The sequence below is a fragment of the Balaenoptera acutorostrata genome, chromosome 18, assembly GCF_949987535.1.
Source record: "Balaenoptera acutorostrata chromosome 18, mBalAcu1.1, whole genome shotgun sequence".
In the NCBI taxonomy this organism is placed as follows: Eukaryota; Metazoa; Chordata; class Mammalia; order Artiodactyla; family Balaenopteridae; genus Balaenoptera; species Balaenoptera acutorostrata.
Window position 1 is genome coordinate 59,713,468 of NC_080081.1, and position 17,002 is coordinate 59,730,469.

At 48.6% G+C, this 17,002-nt stretch overlaps 1 protein-coding gene across 1 annotated transcript in view; it reads right to left on the reverse strand.

The window, feature by feature from the left end:
- The window catches only part of SIAH3 (siah E3 ubiquitin protein ligase family member 3), a 71,997-nt gene extending 55,777 nt beyond the window's left edge, over positions 1 to 16,220 (reverse strand). Inside the window, exon 1 of the mRNA XM_007186829.3 lies at positions 16,071 to 16,220. Within this exon, the coding sequence (XP_007186891.1) occupies positions 16,071 to 16,205 (135 nt within the window). The 5' untranslated portion in view covers positions 16,206 to 16,220. The remainder of the gene's footprint in view (positions 1 to 16,070) is intronic.
- Between the last annotated feature and the right edge of the window lie 782 nt (positions 16,221 to 17,002).

A 17,002-nucleotide genomic window follows, 5' to 3' on the forward strand; every position in this document is an offset into this window, starting at 1 on the left:
AAAGCCTAAACCACAAAGCCCACTGGTTCATTTGAATACACCAGCAAACCAAGCCCAAACCCATGTTCTTTTTTTTTTTTTTTTTAATTACTCTATACTAGGTGTGCTTTATTTATTTATTAATGGCTGTGTCGGATCCTCGTCTCTGCGCAAGGGCTCTCCCCAGCCGCGGCAAGCGGGGGCCACCCTTCATCACGGTGCGCGGGCCTCTCACTATCGCGGCCACTCCCGTCGCGGAGCACAGGCTCCAGACGCGCAGGCTCAGTAGTTGCGGCTCACGGGCCCATTTGCTCCGCGGCACGTGGGATCCTCCCAGACCAGGGCTCGAACCCGTGTCCCCTGCACTGGCAGGCAGACTCTCAACCACTGCGCCACCAGGGAAGCCCCCATGTTCTTTTAAAAGTACCCGTGGCACCGTCACGGTAGTCACTCCCAGACTCTCCCCAAGCGGACCTTAAAACGTTTCTCAGCAGCACGTAGAGAGAGAACTGACCTGCAGATGATCAACTACCCAGTTTAAGTTAGAGCAGCTGTAATAGAGTGGATAGAAGTCAGAACCCACTAGATTCCTCTTTCCTCTTACACTGCATCACTGTCAGGACCTGTGGACTAAGTGTGCCCTCCTTGCATCTGGTAATGACAACAACAGCCCTTACAAGAATCCTAGGATGCAAGTACTACTGTTACGATTCCCATTTTACAGATGGGAAAACTGAGGCAGAAAAAAGCTAGGTTGCAAGTCCAGCGTTGCACAGCTTATAGCTGCGGAGGCAGTGGTTGAACCCAGGCAGCGTGGCTCTAGAGTCCATCCCCCAGCATCACACTACCCTTGATTGTGTCACTGACCCCAGCTGTGAGCCCAGACCCAGTCCAGGCTCAGAAACCCAACACTGTCCTCAAGCAGGAGGGACCTGGGGGGCTTGGGCCAAATTTCACCGCTCGTCTAGCTCTGGCCTTGTAACCCGACTGTCCTCCTCCTAAGTTTCCAGCTTAGCGTAGGCTTCAGGAGACAGGCTCTGTCTCTTTCCCTGCTCTTGAGCTTCTGTCTTGCTAACCCGCTCAGTTCTCCCGCTTCCTTACCACGTTCTTACAGTCCTGAGCCTTCCATTTATTAATTAGACCCGCATTCACCAAGCACCTAGTGTGCGATGGTCATTTACGCTAGGCCTGGGGATACAGAGCCTTGGGGGGGGGGTCTCACTGTGTGTGACAGGGACACAGATGTGCAAATGGTTGCATAGAGTGGAAGAGTCTGAGGGCTGTGATGAACGTCAATTCAGGGATCATTGAGGTGGACAAGGCGGGTTTGATTCTCCCTGGGGAGAGGGATTATCAGGACAGGCTTCACAGAGGAGGCGGCACGGGCTGCTTCCTGCGGCTGCGCACCCCTGATACCAGCCAGTTGCCCGGAATTTTGCTGGTTGTCTCTTTGCCGGCCTGGACACACCCACGTGACCTCAGAGTGCAAGAAGGAGCTGCATTTATCATCTTTACTTTCTAATTGGTTAGTAGAAAATGTGCAGACGTCTGCCGTCCAGTGCCAGCTCCAGGAACAGAGGGCTGGCGGGTTCTAGCGCCCCCTAGACCACCCAGGCGTCCTGATGTTGCAAAGTTTCACGTCTGTCTGGAGTTGCGCCCCTTGCGCTCCCTAACAGTGACCCTGCCCCTGGTCTTCCCAGCTTCACATGGAAAAAACATCCTGCCAGGTGTTCCCTGTTCTACTCCCACAGACCCTTGGGAGATCTCAGGTGTAGAGAGAACCTATTGTATTAATCCTACACCCAGATAACGAAAATACGATGTAGAGAATGTAAAAGACTCATCTGGTGACTTTGGATAAGTTAACTGAGTCATTTCCCATCTTGAAGATTTCTCCCTTCCCTGCATGACAAGGCTCTCTTGCTTTCGTAATTTCAAACTTTCTCATTCTCAGAGAGTTTCCTCTAACCCACTATTCAAATAATGCCAGAAGTGTTTCCTGGAGACTTCCTTATTTACCATGGAAAAAAAAAAATGAAAAGAGGAAGGAGGGAAGGCAGGCAAAAAGAAATCAACGTCCACGAGGGCACTACTGCGTGCTGGGCACTGACCTAGGTGCTTTTGCATGTATTTGTCACATTTAATCCTCCACCAGCTTCGCAGCGTTTGTCTTATTATAGACAAGAAAACTGAAGCTCAGAGGGGTTGTCACTTGCCAAGGGTCACACAGCTATGCATATTGGAACTAAATTTGAAAGCACGTCTGAGTCCAAAGGCCATGATCTTTCCAGTACACGGAGAGGTGCTTAAAATACATCTGTAGAATTTCACGTTTCTACTAAATTTCTGTCACAATAAATGGGTTAAGCTTTACCATTAACTGCTCGCGTCCTCCATTTTTCTTCCATCTTATTCACCTGTTCACGCTACCATTTGGCTTCAATTGCCTCAAACCCCTTTGAAAAGAGACCGCGTGTGGATGAGGTGAGCAGTGAAGAGCGGTCCTCCGCACACCAAGGTCACCCGGGAGGGAGGCACAGAGCAAGTGTCACCTCTCACCTGGCAGATGGAGAAGCCAAGGTTAAATGACTCGCCCAGGACCCCATGGGAACGGAGCCAGACCGCAGATGAGGGCTCCAGCCTCCCGGTTCTGAGGAAGCATCCTTGGCAGAGCGTTTTCGTGGAGCCGTGGTGAGTGCCTGGGAGCCCGCCTTTCCGCTCTCATTTCTCTTGGGTTCTTGGAGAGCCTCAGGTGTCTGGCACCGACTTCAGCCAGCACGCTGAGAAGGGTCCAACTGACATTTATTTAATTACCATAAACAGATGTATCGCTTGGGCTTCATGAGGCAGCTTCTGTTTTTTTTGTCTTTTGTTATTGATTTGTTTTAATTGAACTGTAGTTGATTTACAATATTGTGTTAGCTTCAGGTGTAGACAAAATGATTCAGTTACACACACACTTATATATATATATCCATTCTTTTTCAGATTCTTTTCCATTACAGCTTATTACAAGATATTGAATATAGTTCCCTGTGCTATACAGTAGGACCTTGTTGTTTATCTATTTTATATATAGTGGTGTGTATCTGTTAATTCCATACTCATAATTTATCCCTCCCTTTCCCCTTTGGTAACCGTAAGATTGTTTTCTCTGTCTGTGAGTCTGTTTCCGTTTTGTAAATAAGTTCATTTGTATTATTTTTTAGATTCCACATATAAGGAATATCATATATTTGTCTTTCTCTGTCTGACTTCATTCAGTATGATAATCTCTAGGTCCATCCATGTTGCCGTAAATGGCAATATTTCATTCTTTTTTATGGCTGAGTAATATTCCACTGTGTATATGTACCACATCTTCTTTATCCATTCATCTGTTGATGGACACTTGGGTTGCTTCCATGCCTTGGCTATTGTAAATAGTGCTGCTATGAACATTAGGGTGCATGTATCTTTTTGAATTAGAGGTTTTGTCTTTTCCAGATATATGCCCAGGAGTGGGATTGCTGGATCATATGGTAGTTCTATATTTTAGTTTTTTAAGGAACCTCCATACTGTTTTCCATAGTGGCTGCACCAATTTACATTCCCACTAGCAGTGTAGGAGGGGTCCCTTTTCTCCACACCCTCTCCAGCATTTATTTGTAGACTTTTTGATGATGGCCATTCTGACCCATGTAAGGTGATACTTCATTGTCATTTTGATTTGCATTTCTCTAATAACTAGCGATGTGGACCACCTTTTCATGTGCCTGTTGGCCATCTGTATGTCTTCACTGGAGAAATTTCTATTTAGGTCTTCTGACTATTTTTTGATTGGGTTGTTTGTTTTTTTGATATCGAGTTCTATGAGCTGTTTGTATATTTTGGAAATTAAGCCCTTGTTTGGTGGCATTGTTTGCAAATATTTTCTCCCAATCTGTAGGTTGTCTTTTCGTTTTGTTGATGGTTTCCTTTGCTGTGCAAAGGCTTATAAGTTTGATTAGGTCCCATTTGTTTATTTTTGTTTTTCTTTCTTTTGCCTTGGGAGACTCATGTAAGAAAATATTGCTACGATTTATGTCAGAGAAAGTTTTTTTTTGTCTGTGTTCTCTTCTAGGAGTTTTATGGTGTTGCGTCTTATATTTAAGTCTTTAAGCCCCTTTGAGTTTATTTGTGTGTATGGTGTGCCCTCCTGCTTGCGGGGAGGCCGGGCAGGGCTGGGGTTGGCAGAGGTGCCCGCAGTGCCAGCCCCCTGCCCCCGCTGTGGTCCTTCAGGCCGTCACCCTGAGGGGCGTCATGCGGGGCTGGGAACGGTGGTGATGGCACGTTGCTCAAGTCTGAGGCACTTTCCTCACAAAATTCCTTTAGTTCCTTCGTGTCAGTGTCCCCCATGAGCCCTCTGCAGCCTCTGTGACTTTCCCCAGATGTCAGAGCTGCTGGATGGGGTGACCCTGGGGGATTACCTTGGCGGCCTCCCCTCCACAGCGCCTGGCCGAGCGTTTTCCTCGCGCCCCCGGAAGTCAGTATAGACGCTGCCCCTCGCGGCTCCAGCTTGTACCCTGGGAACAAAGCTCACAAACATCGTTCCGCCCTCCTCCCAGAAGCTCACCTCTCCCCCGGACACCTCCCTCAACTCAGTTCTTCCCACGGCAGTTTTGGAAAAAGGAAATGTTTGAAGAGCATTAGGGGAAGGGTCGACCCTTCCCCTAATCAAGGTAGAGGCTCAGTTAAGTGAGGTAGAAAATGGTCATTAGAATTTCGCTCCTCTTCGATTTTAGTTTAAAAAAATAAATTTAGTAATAAAGTATGGCTGCTAATGGGAAAGGAAATTTCAAAGGCCCGTGGATCTCTCAGAGAACAGGTGTGACAGGGTAAGAGCCACATTCTCTTGCAGGACATTTTTGCTTTTGTATAAAAAGATTTCTTTCTTCTTTTCTCAGAGAAGAAGTGGCCTGTTTAATGCTATCCCAGTGCTTAGAGAACGTTTTCGTTTCTGACGTGGTCAACTAGTTCCCATTGTCGTTGAGAAGCAAGTGAGGAATTGACAAGACGATCACATGTCCCAGATTTGGGGGTCAGTGCTAGTTTCAGATGCTCTGTCCTGCTGTCCAACCATGTAACCCATTTAAAAAAATGATCATGGAGCACAAACTTCCTTTTCTGCAGGATAATTTTGAGTCGTGCACTTAAATAAGGTTGTTGCCAAGATTTCCTTCAAGTATTTTATGCAAATCATAATTTTTATCAAGCCTGAATTGGAAGGCTAGGCTCTTTGTAGAAGCTTCCAGGTAAGCAGTTCTGTGACCGAGAGGGAGAGACAGCTTAACAAAGATTAAAAGCACCAGCTAAACTCTACCACTGATTGGATGCATCCTTGGACAAGTTACTTAATCTCTCTGTGCTTCAGCTTCCTCGTGTGTAATTTGGGGATAGATTGTCGGCGTTGTTCTGAGGATTTTTAAAAAGGCAATTCAGGTAAATCACTTAGCACTTAGTGAGTGCTCAGTAAACGTGAGCTAATTCAAAAACATATACACATATGTAGTTTTAACTTGGGTTCCCCCAAAGTAGATCCTGAGATAAAAACTTGCATGCAGTGGTTTATTTGGGAAGTGATTCCAGGAAGCAGGAGGAAGGGACCAAGTCACTGCCATTGGCCACAGGGCTCCATTCCACCAGGCAGCCCAGGTAAGCCTAGAGCGTGTCTCCCAGGATCAGCCCCCAAGAGCTGGGGCATCTGTGTGTGTTTGATGTATGCAGACACAGGGTGAATGAGACAGGATCTTAGCTCAGTATTTTTAAATGAAATATAATATACTCAATATTAGTCCTATGGCCAGTTTTTTCTTGTGAAAAGAGAACACTGAGGGGTGACATACCAAGAAGTGCTTAAAAGTGCAGGATTTTAATTTTAAACGGCTCCGCCACAAACAGTGTAAGATTGAGTAAGCTCTTTACCTTTCCTTTGCTTTGATAGAATGATAATATACTATTTCCTAGGGAGAATTAAATGCATAGCATTTAACACAGTTCCTGGACATAGCACGCCTTCAATAAATGGTAGCTATTTTGTGGTTTTTCTGATCATTATTGTTATTATTGTGTGCATAACTGTGACAGCAGAAAACTACAGTCTGTGGGTTTCAGGATATGTAGCCGGCTTAGCCTAAGTCACAATATACCTCTAATGTATAGACAGGGAACGCGAGGTTCTGAGTGGCTACCTGCCTGGGACTTCCCAGCACATCCTTGGTGAAGTCGTAGGAATTAGATCTGAGGGACCATGGCATTGGCTACAAAGCTGGGCAGATCGCTAGATGGGCTGGCCGGTCTTTTGTAAAATCTGGTATTGATCTGATTTGGTTCTGTCTCTGTGGAGCCTTCCTAACGCCATGCTAACCCCGTCTTCCCTCCCCAAACGTGGTCTGCGATGGCCTTTCCCTTCCATAGAGGACACTCTCCAGTTTCGTCCTGCGGGGCCCTGTCCCTTCCACAGGCCAGTGTCTCCTGGCTGGAGTCCCCGGTGCCACCTGGAGATAGCTCTGCGGCTCACAGCTCCCTCCTAATCACCGGTTCGTGATTGAACATACATTAAAGGACCAAGGAATTATTGAGATACAGCATCTTGCAAGTAAAACTGATATTTCCTGTTACACCACAATTCTAAATTATCCACAAGGACCTTGTTCTTCTGCTAAAAACATTAGGCTGGTTTCAGATTGGCTTCTGATGGTGCTTTCATCCTGGGCCCAAGGTCAAGGTGAAAATGCAGCCTTTTGTAGCAGAACTTGATCCACCCTGCTATTGGAAAGCCTGGGGTTATGGCTCCCTGGCTTGGGTGACTTCACTTAGAGCCTCATCCCAGCCACTCGCTATGTATTTGTGCCAGCACTAGAGACATGAGGAACATTGCCTTTGTAACGCCCCACTCTTACCCGGCTGGTTTATACCTTGGCAAGGTCCTGAGGACAAGGACCCCCTGGGAAGATGCCCAGTGTGTGTGGGTCATAGTAGACAGGCAGCATCCTTATCCAATGCCCCTACCCCCCAGCAGTGCGGTGGCACAGATAGAGCGGTGGACCCTGCCCCTCATCAGCTGTGACCTTGGGCATCACCCCTTTGGGCCTCATCTGTTAGACCAGGACCTGGAACTGGAGCATGGCTCTGGTTCTCTGAGCTTGGACCTGCCATGCTGAAAATCTTGGTCACTCAACAGACAGGTCCTTTTTACTGCTGACCCATCCCTCTCTTTCCCCCAACATCCAGTTTGAGTAGAAGTTTGATCACTCATACAAGTTGGGCAAAAGAATCTTGGTCACATCTTGTGTATCAGGTAACATCTATAAGGGACTCTACTTACTAGCAGTGATAGTTACCATTTATGGAGTATGTATTAGGTGCTGGGTGCTATGCTAAGCGCTTTATGTGTATCATGATATTTCACCTTCAGGACAATCATTTTATAGTTGGGGAAATGCGGGCTTAGGGAGGTCAAAGAGATTACTCAAGGGAAGTGACAGCATTGGATTCAAACCCAGATCAGTCTGACTCCAAAGCCCATACTCCAGGACCTCAACTAGAATGTTACTCTTTTCTCTCCCATCACTGTCTTCTCCCTTTTACCTCTTTCCTGAGGCTGGAGTGGTCAGTTACAGGTTGGCTCGGGGAGAGGGATCTTGTTCATCTCCATCCTTTCCTCCGCAGTGCTGGGGACCAGGTTTCCCCATCCACTGGGCTTCGTACCCTGTGATCTTTATTTATATATATATATATATATATATATATATATATATATATATATATATATATAAAATATATATATATATATATAATATATATAAATATTTATATTATTTGTATATATATAAATTTATATATATATTTATATATATTATATATATATATATATATTTTTTTTTTTTGGCTGCATTGGGTCTTCGTTGCTGCACACGGGCTTTCTCTAGTTGGGGCGAGTGGGGGCTACTCTTCATTGCTGTGTGCGGGCTTCTCATTGCGGTGGCTTCTCTTGTTGTGGAGCATGGACTCTAGGTGCGTGGGCTTTAGTAGTGTGGCACATGGGCTCAGTAGTTGTGGCTCACGGGCTCTAGAGCTCAGGCTCAGTAGTTGTGGCGCACGGGCTTAGTTGCTCCGCGGCATGTGGGATCTTCCCGGTCCAGGGCTCAAACCCATGTCCCCTGCATTGGCAGATGGATTCTTAACCACTGTGCCACCAGGGAAGCCCTGTACCCTGTGATCTTGCGCTATTCAGAAACCATTCAGGGTACAAACAGGTTGGCATCTCAGAACCTCCATTGACTCTCTGTGTGTGTGTGTGTGTGCGCGCGTGTGTAGAAACTCAGGTTGGAGTAAGGGAACTCAGCCCTGTGGCCTACCTCTGTGCTTTTTAAAAAGTGTCTGATGACAGTGTGATCCAGGAATTCTTTCTTGGCTTAGGAAGGTCAGAGCATCTCTCGCCTGCCCTTGATGCCAGGGGCTGCATCCTCCATTAAGCATCAACCCCCTTCATCCCGCCCAGCTCAGAGGGAAGCTACCTCCTCAAGGCAGAATGAACTGAAGGGCGGAGAGAAAATGTCCAGTCTCCCAGGGGGCTTGCAGTTTTTGCCCACCTACCTCTCCCCACCCCGCTGCATCTCTCAGTGGTGTCACTCAGCCTCAGACCCACGCCCTCCGGATCAGGCGCCCCTCACAGGGCCGCTTGCCCCCGTGCTTAGTCAGCTGCCTCTAATGAAAAGAAGGCATGCATAAGTCATGAGGGCCCGTCCCGGGGTGGGAGGAAAAGGGGCCTCACGGCTCCTGGCTCCCATGACGGGCACCAGCTCCTCAGCCCCTGTTCCACCGCAGGCACACGTGTCCTCCCAGCCCCAGCCCCTCTCCCGTTGCACTTCTGGGCTCAGAACCCAAGCAGGGTTCAGGGCTTTCTTTGAAGTTAGGCAGTAAGGACAAATCTGACTTTTACGTAAGGCAAGAAATAGTTCTGTTCAAAATCTCTTCAAGGCCAAGGGCAATTCACGAATACCAAGGAACAGCAAGCACCGAGGCCTGCAGGGAGGGAGGGGAGGCGGAGAAAGACAGAAGGTGGGGTTTTGGGGAGTTGACTCTAGTTTCCCAAGAGTGGCTTTTAGTTTTTATCGTAATGACCCGTGTTGACAATAACTGCTGCTATTTACGGACTCTCTCCTCTGTGGCAGACATTTTCCTTCTGTGAACTCATTTACGCCTGCAGCAGCCATAGAAGGTGGGCGTTCTTTTTTTAAGATCTTTATTGAAGTATAATTGCTTTACAATGGTGTGTTAGTTGCTGCTGTATAACAAACTGAATCAGCTATATATACACATATATCCCCATATCCCCTCCCTCTTGTGTCTCCCTCCCACCCTCCCTATCCCACCCCTCTAGGTGGTCACAAGGTGGGCGTTCTTTTCTCCTTTTTAAAGAGGAGGAAATGGAGCCTCTGAGAGGCAAAGTCATTTGTTCAAAGTCACACGTCGGCCAGTGGCACAGCCTGGATTTGAATTCAGACCTGTCTGCCCCAAAGCCCATGTTTTTTTCCTACACCCACTGCTTCTCCCCATATTGATCTAGTGGATTTATAAAATATGTACTAAGGGCAAAATATAATGCTCTATGCTTTTTTTTTTTTTTTTTTTTTTTTGGCCTCGTGGCTTTCAGGATCTTAGTTCCCCGACCAGGGATTGAACCCAGGCCCTCAGCAGGAAAAGCGTGGAGTCCTAACCACTAGACCGCCAGGGAATTCCCTATGCTCTATGCTTTTGACAGTGTATCTCTTTACCTTTGATTTTTAAATATGATGTGCATGCATCCATGTTAATTATATTGTTTTTAAAAGAATTCAAAAAAGAAAAGGAAAGAAGATTTATGGAGGGGGTAGGGGAATAAGGGAGGGAGATGGTGAAGAGGCTCCAATTTGCTAAGGAAATGTGGATCTGACAAAGGGGAGATGGTGGGTGTGTGGTGCAGCCCATGGGGTCACACTGCTGGCCTGGGCCTGATGGGGTGCAGGAAGGGGGGTCCCCGCAATTTTCTGCTTCCACAGCATGCACCCAAGCAAGGGATATTTAGTTAGGGCTAATCGGAAGGCAGCCTGGGGCAGCGTAGGGGATCTAGGTCTGACATCAGGAGAGCTGACTTCTGGTTCCTAAATTCTGTCACTAAATAGGTTGACTCTGCAAAAGTCAAGCAGTGGGTTGAAAAGATATATTCACATCCTAATGCCCGGAACCTGTGAATATTACCTTAACTAGCAAAAGAGTGAATATTATATGACCGAAGGTGTGATTAACTTAAGGATCTTGCAATGAGAAGCTTATCCTGGATTATCCAAGTAGGCCCTAAATGCAATAACCTGTATCCTTATAAGATGTACACACACAGGAGAGAAGGAGGCCATGTGACCCCAGAGGCAGCGATTGGAGGCATGTGGCCTCAAGCCGAAGAACACGTGGAGTTCTCAGAAGCCAGATGAGGCAAGGGACAGACTCTTCCTTGGAGCCTTGCAGAGAGCCTGGCCCTGCTGACACCTTGATTTTGGACTTCCAGCCTCCTGATTTCTCTGAGAAATAGATCCCTCTGATTTTCAGCTGCCCCATTTGTGGTAATTTGTTACAGCAGCCGTAGGAACCGAATACAAGTCATTGCCCTCTCTGGCCTCCGTTTCCTCAACCGTAAACTAAGACGGTTCAGGCTCCCAGTTCTGACATTCTCCCCATCGCTCTCTGAGCCATAGCGAATGGAGCTCCATTCTCCAGGTCACCCCTTCCGTGTGGCACTTTGTGTCTAAACAGGCCCCCTTTCCCCTTTGGGGGACGGAGTTGGTTGAGTCCAGATGACTTTGCTAAGAGTAAAATACCATCCCAGACAGTCCATTTTTTTTTTTTTCTTATTGTTAATTGCTAGCGAAACGTTCTGCCCTGCCCCAGGGAAGCCATCCAAATAACTCTGACCTCTCTGTGGATTTCAAAGAAAGCTTTCAGTCTCTGTTTTCTCATGTCTTCCAAACAGTCCCTGCAGCTTGAGGGACTGTGGTGAAGGGAGAGCCACAAAATTTGCTCCGGGGCTGCCGGATAAATGCAGAACGGAGGCAAGGGGCTCAAATCACCTCTGTGCCAGCTTCGGCCTCTGCATCCCGGTCACCAGCACGCTGCTCACCAAGTAGCTGCTCGGGGCTCGCGCCTCCAGTTACGTGACTCAGGAGCCTCATTTGCAATCACCATTAACCAGAAAAGCCGCGTGACTGCTCTGTGCCTACAGTGTCGAGTGTCTTACAATATTCACAGAAACCAAAGGGCTGGAGGTGGCGGCAAGGGAAAGGCTTTAGAATAAAGCTCACAGAGTGAGGACAGCCAGCTCGGCTCCTTCCTCATCCTTTCTCCCCACCCCCGTCTAAGGGTGCTGTTTGAGCTGTGAAGAGCCTCCAGCCTGGGCAGCAAAGGAAGATGGTGAAATGTCCAGAGGACTGGGGATGCGACCCTCAGACGTGGCTGTGTCAGGAAGAGCTGAGTATCCCACACCCTGGCTATGAAACAATCTTATTGGAAGCCTTTCACTGCCTTAAACTAGTTATTCAGGCTGAATGCTCCAGGGCCACCTCTAAATCTCTAAAAACGATGTTCATGTCTTTAGCGTTCCTTCAGCTTCCTGCCATGCTGTGTCAAGCAGAGTTTGTGAAAGCCCCAGGGCAGGCGCGGGATCTCCAAAGATCAGCCCATGAAGGGTAGAGGTGAGGGTTGCCTTTGCCCCCCGCCTCTCCTCGGCTCCCTCCTTGGATGATCCCCACCTCCCAGCCCCACCATCACTCATAACACATTCATCCATACGGGTTGGTCTCAGAATGAAAGGCACGTGGATGCTTCAAGTGATGGTACTAAAATGCCCTAATTTTAGATTTAGTATCTGTCAGGCACAAATTAAAGCCATCATTGTCCCGTATGCCCTTCCCACTGTGTGTGTGTGCATGACTGTGAGCGTGTGTGTGTGTCTGTCTGTCTGTCTGTCAACTCAAGGTTAACGGGTAATAATCGAAAAGAGCTCCAGGGACTGGACCGGCTGGATGGAGGTATGAATAGCCTCCCAGGAGAGGTGGGGAGGTTCCGCCCTTGGGTCTGGATGCCGGGGAGGGTGCTGGGGGTCTCAGCAATGACATTGGCCCTGGTGAGGGCCTTTTGGAAGTCTGCCAGAAAGTGTTTTGCTAGACTTCTTTCAGAACCTGGTTTATCCAGCACTGTGTCTACAGGGAGGAAGTCGCCCAGCCAGCCTCTGCTCAGCGCCTGTCCGCTTGGGAAGCGCTGAGCGCTGGCCCCAGAGGGGTCTGGCTGTCACTACAGACCCTTCCCTGGAGAGGCCTGGGTGCTGAGACTGGCCAGGTCACCCCTCAAAGGGCTCCTCTGGGGGTGGGACAGAAGCAGGGAGGGCTGCCCGGGGCAGGGCACTGTACAAGCAGCGAGTGTCGATGGGAGAGGGGCCAGGAGAGAAAGGCTTTCTTGGTTTGGAAACACGCAAAGGACACGAGGGAGAAAGCAGTGCTGAATCAGGACCAGGAGCCCGCATCCTCCCCGATGCCAGCCTGCAGCCCGTGGGCCACATTTCAGTGACCTCCATGAATGAGAAAGCAGATGGCAGCCAGCCAAGATCACCGGCTCCTTGGTGGTCCCTTTTCATGGGGTGGGAAGGAGAAGTGGGGGGCCTGATCCCTTTAAGGAGCCATCCCTGTAGGCAGAGACAGACAGACAGACAGACACAGGGCAACACAGAGTGCCGTTTGCCGTCCACAAGAGCCAGCTCTGCTATGGATTCTTCTTGAAGCAGAAGACCCTCCTATTCCAGGCCAGCGACTCTAAACACCCCTTTAAAGTAGGGTGGGCTTAAGGAGTGTAATGGCTTTAACTGGGTTGGCTGCATTCCCCGGGAAGGCTTCTGCCTTCCACTTAGACGGAAAGGCATCAACTTGCTTGAAGGAATCCCAGGTTACCGAGCAATCGCCATAATAAAATTGAGAATGAAGGTGACCCATAGAAGCATGGTAAATACACAATTTTCTCTGCTCAGTAAGTGAATTTTGATTATAACTCAGCACTTGCCTCAGGTCCTAAAGTACTGCTAGCATTCTCAGGAAAGCCCAGGAAAGGACAAAGTGCAAGAAATGCTTCCACAAAGAAAAACACAGGCTTCCCAGCCCTCTTTGTAGCAATATGCAACCTAGAAAATTGAAAGCAAGGTTGCAGTCTCTCTGTCCTTGGTCACCATTTCATGTACCAGCCTGTCGTACAGAATGCGGGAAAGCACCGCAGATCAATAGCTATTCTGGGTTAATATTGCCACAGCTTTTTTTTTTTTTCTTTAAAAAAAGAATTTTTCTTCCTATGTGGATCACAGCTTATTACGTCTAAGGCATATTTCTGTGGTCTGTCTATGGAAAGGAATGCTGAGAAGGAGCGCTTTCTTTCGAGGTTTTATGCATTTTTTAATATCAGTGATGGGGCAGCAATGCTCCTAGAGAACTGTTCCTTCATAAGCTCCAAAGGGTTGTTAGCCCTCAGGTTTGAGAAGCAGGTAAAACTTACCTGATGGGCCACCCGGAGGCTGGATGAGACCTCCCCAGGGGCAACCTGGGATGCAGAGGTCTGTCTCCACCTGGTACAGCCTCTGTAAATCCTGTGTGTCCTGCTGCAACCCCTGGTAACATTAGCGGCCGTCGATTTGATTTGTTTATCTGCAGTGACACTCATCTGAGCAAAATCTCTAAGTGGCTTTTTATAGGAAATGAAAAGCCAAATGAGAATGTATGTGAAAAAGTGAGCCATGGGGAATAGCCTCTCAAAGCATATGTCACCTATTTTTATGTTACTAAGTTGGCTGAAGGCTTTAAGTGATAACTTTTGAAGTTCCTAATGGAACCCTACAAATTATGTACGATAATGTAATCTTTTTTTGGAGGAGACCGTTATAAAGCACATCTACCTCGAGTATCATCTCTTTTTCAGCCTCACAGAGTCGTGGAGGAGGCAGGCTAAAGATTCATAGGTTCATTTTGAAGGTGAGGAAGGGAAGGCTCAGAGACATCGCGTCATTCAAGGTCACACAGCTAGTCAGCACTGACCCAAGGACTCCGACACTGACTCTGGACTCCTGAGTCCAGGCAGCAGGACTACCTGTCAATATCCAGGCTGACATCACAGAAACATACACACAGATGCATTTCACTCCACCCCACACCAAGATCTTAGCGCCCTTCTTCCCCTCCATCACGTGCTGCAGCCAACGAACCATCTAAATTCAAACTTTGGAAATGCTAAGTCTCATAAAAAATTTGTAAAGGTTTTAAAATGCAAAACAGGGATAAACAAAATTTCTTGCCACAGGGAACTAACTAATGTAAAGTGACAAAATAATGGGAGTTTGAATGCGGTCTCAAAAGTGGCCATAAAATGGAATTCAGAATCGTATTTTAATATGTACATCATACACTCTGGGGGTGAATTCTCATTTATAAAAGTAAGCCATGAAGGGAAAAAGAAAATAGGAGAATGAGGGGAAGAGAGAGGAGGGGAGGGGAAGAGGGAGAAAGGGAGAGAGAGAGAGTGAGAGAAGGAGGGACTGAGATTGGGGAGGCTGAGCGGTTGAGGGAGATGGCATTAGTCACAGCTTGGGTACCGCAGGAAGCCGGTTGCTAGGTCAGGAGCACCGTAGCTGTCCCAGAGTAGTGCATCACCCCTCCATCCAGGAGTGGCCTTGGCATATGGCCCCAGGAGCTCCAGGCAGCTGTCCCTCCTGAGGACTTCCAGGAATTGTGGGGAAGGTGGGGGGGGGCGTTGCAGGGAGGCATCCTTCAGCACTGGCCTGCAGGGCGCCAGCTGAAGAGAGTCTGGCTGCAGGAGTTTATACAGCGATGAGCAACAGGCAATACCTCCTGCCCAACAGCAGTGGTCAGAATGACAGATCTATTCTGGCAGAGACTCTTCCGTGGCTCAGCTGCAGACGTGCCCTTCCCCCGTCACTCCGCCTTGGGTATAATGAGGACAGGAAAGCAACTCCCAAACGAGTCCATCGTTTATTTGGGGACAGAGCCCATTGGGCTCAGACTTTCACACTGGGGGGGGGGGGGAGTTCAGCTGCACCCTCGCACCGCCCCTCCTGCCCTACCTTCCCGTCTTCCCTGCCTCCCCTAGCCAGGGGCTCTGCATTCATTTCCCCCAGTCTTGGCGGTGATGTGAAGCGGTCCCTCCAGCCCACGTTTTGGCTGTTCTCTTAGAGGGCATTGACCTAAAGGCACAAACGCAGCGTCAGCGGCGTCAGAAGCGCAGCCCGGCGGCGGCCACAGCAAAGAGGCGCCCGCAGCGCCTGCGGTGATTCGGGCAGTGGCAGCTCGGAGCCGGTTTCACTTCGATACTCTTGGAGCAAATCTGCCCCTCCTGTCCTCAGCGCACCGGGCGCATCTAGCTCGAAGGAAGGAAAGAAGACGGACTCCTCCCGACATCCCCGCCCCCCGATCCCCACTCACGCCGAGTCTGAGCACAGGGGGAAAACACTTCGAAGAAGGAGCCCTCTCCCCAACTCCCAGATCCCTGCCTCGGGGTTCCTGCCCCGCGACCCCGACCCCAGTTACTTCAGCGACAGCCAGAGGGGCTTCCTAAATCCGTGTGCTTGCCTGCCTTTCCAGCACGTGGGACAGGCTGCGATTTGGATAACTTTTCAAATCCTGTCTCCTAAACACTTGCCCACAAATATTTGGGAGAGAGAGGGGCAAGCCCCTGCTCCCTCCACCGCCCCCACTTCTGACCTCCACCCCCCTCCTCGGCTGACAGCGTGGACAAAAAAAAAAAAAAAGACTCTCACTCCAGTTTCTCTTGCCAGTCGGGGAAACAACACACTGTCGCCGAGAGCATCCAACCACCAAGAGAGGGAGAATGCGCCGAGGCACCGGCTCCGGGTACCCAACACCGTCCTGGCGCCAGCGGACCAGCCTTTGCCGCGAGTTCCCCGCGCTCGCGGGAGGGTCACAGACGCCCCCGGAAGATGGACTTGAACCCAAGCCGCGGGAACATCAAACGAGAGAGAGAGAGCCACTCACCTTTAGGTTGTGCGTGGGGTTTACAACGCAGACAAGTTGCCCAGCGGCAGAGAACACCCGTTTAGCCTTGTAATGCTGAAAGCGGAGGTGAATGAGATCTAACACAGCCCCAAAGCACTGGGTGAAGAAAAGCATCACAACTTTTTTTTTGGGGGGGGGGGGAGGGTTGTTGGCACAGGAAGGCAGCGGAGGAAGCTGTAAGTCCTTGGGCTCTGGAAGGAGCGCAGCCTCTGAGACACTAAGCTCCAGCCCGGCTTAGTGTGCCTTCATATTCATCATCAAAATAAGACGGTTAGAATCTTGCAGCAGTGAGGCGGCCAATCAAAAGGACAGAAATGTTATCCTTGAGGTGCAGAGACAGCCAATAACAAATGCCTCCCCTACCGAAACTCCCTGATGAATTGAGCCTGGCGGAGAATGTATTATTGAACATTACCATAGATCAGCACATTGCATTTATCTTGTGATTACAGCCAACCATACATAATGCTGGGGAGATAGGCTGACAAAATTGATTGCTTAATGTGTCTCCATTTATTAATTGACTTAATTTAACACGAGAGGCTTTCTTAATGCACTGGCAAAAACGTAAAGCATTTAAACCGCCAAAACACCCTGCTCCAAAGTAAGCAGATGGATAACGCAGATCACGGCTTGATTCACCAGAGCTGCTTGGGAGAAAATCAAATATTACAAGACTCCTCCGATTCCAGATAAGGGTTTGGCAACAGCAGAAACGTGCATCTTTCAATCTTGTGCTCTGACTCTCTCTGCAGTTTGGATTTCAGCCCGTTGATAAATCTTACTCTCCACTCTTTATCAGAGAAAAAGCATTCCTGACAAATAAATGCGTTTGGAGTTGAGGGGGGGAAAATGTATGTATATCTATAATACTGTAATTACTGAGGCCTGAAAATATTAAAGCATAAAAG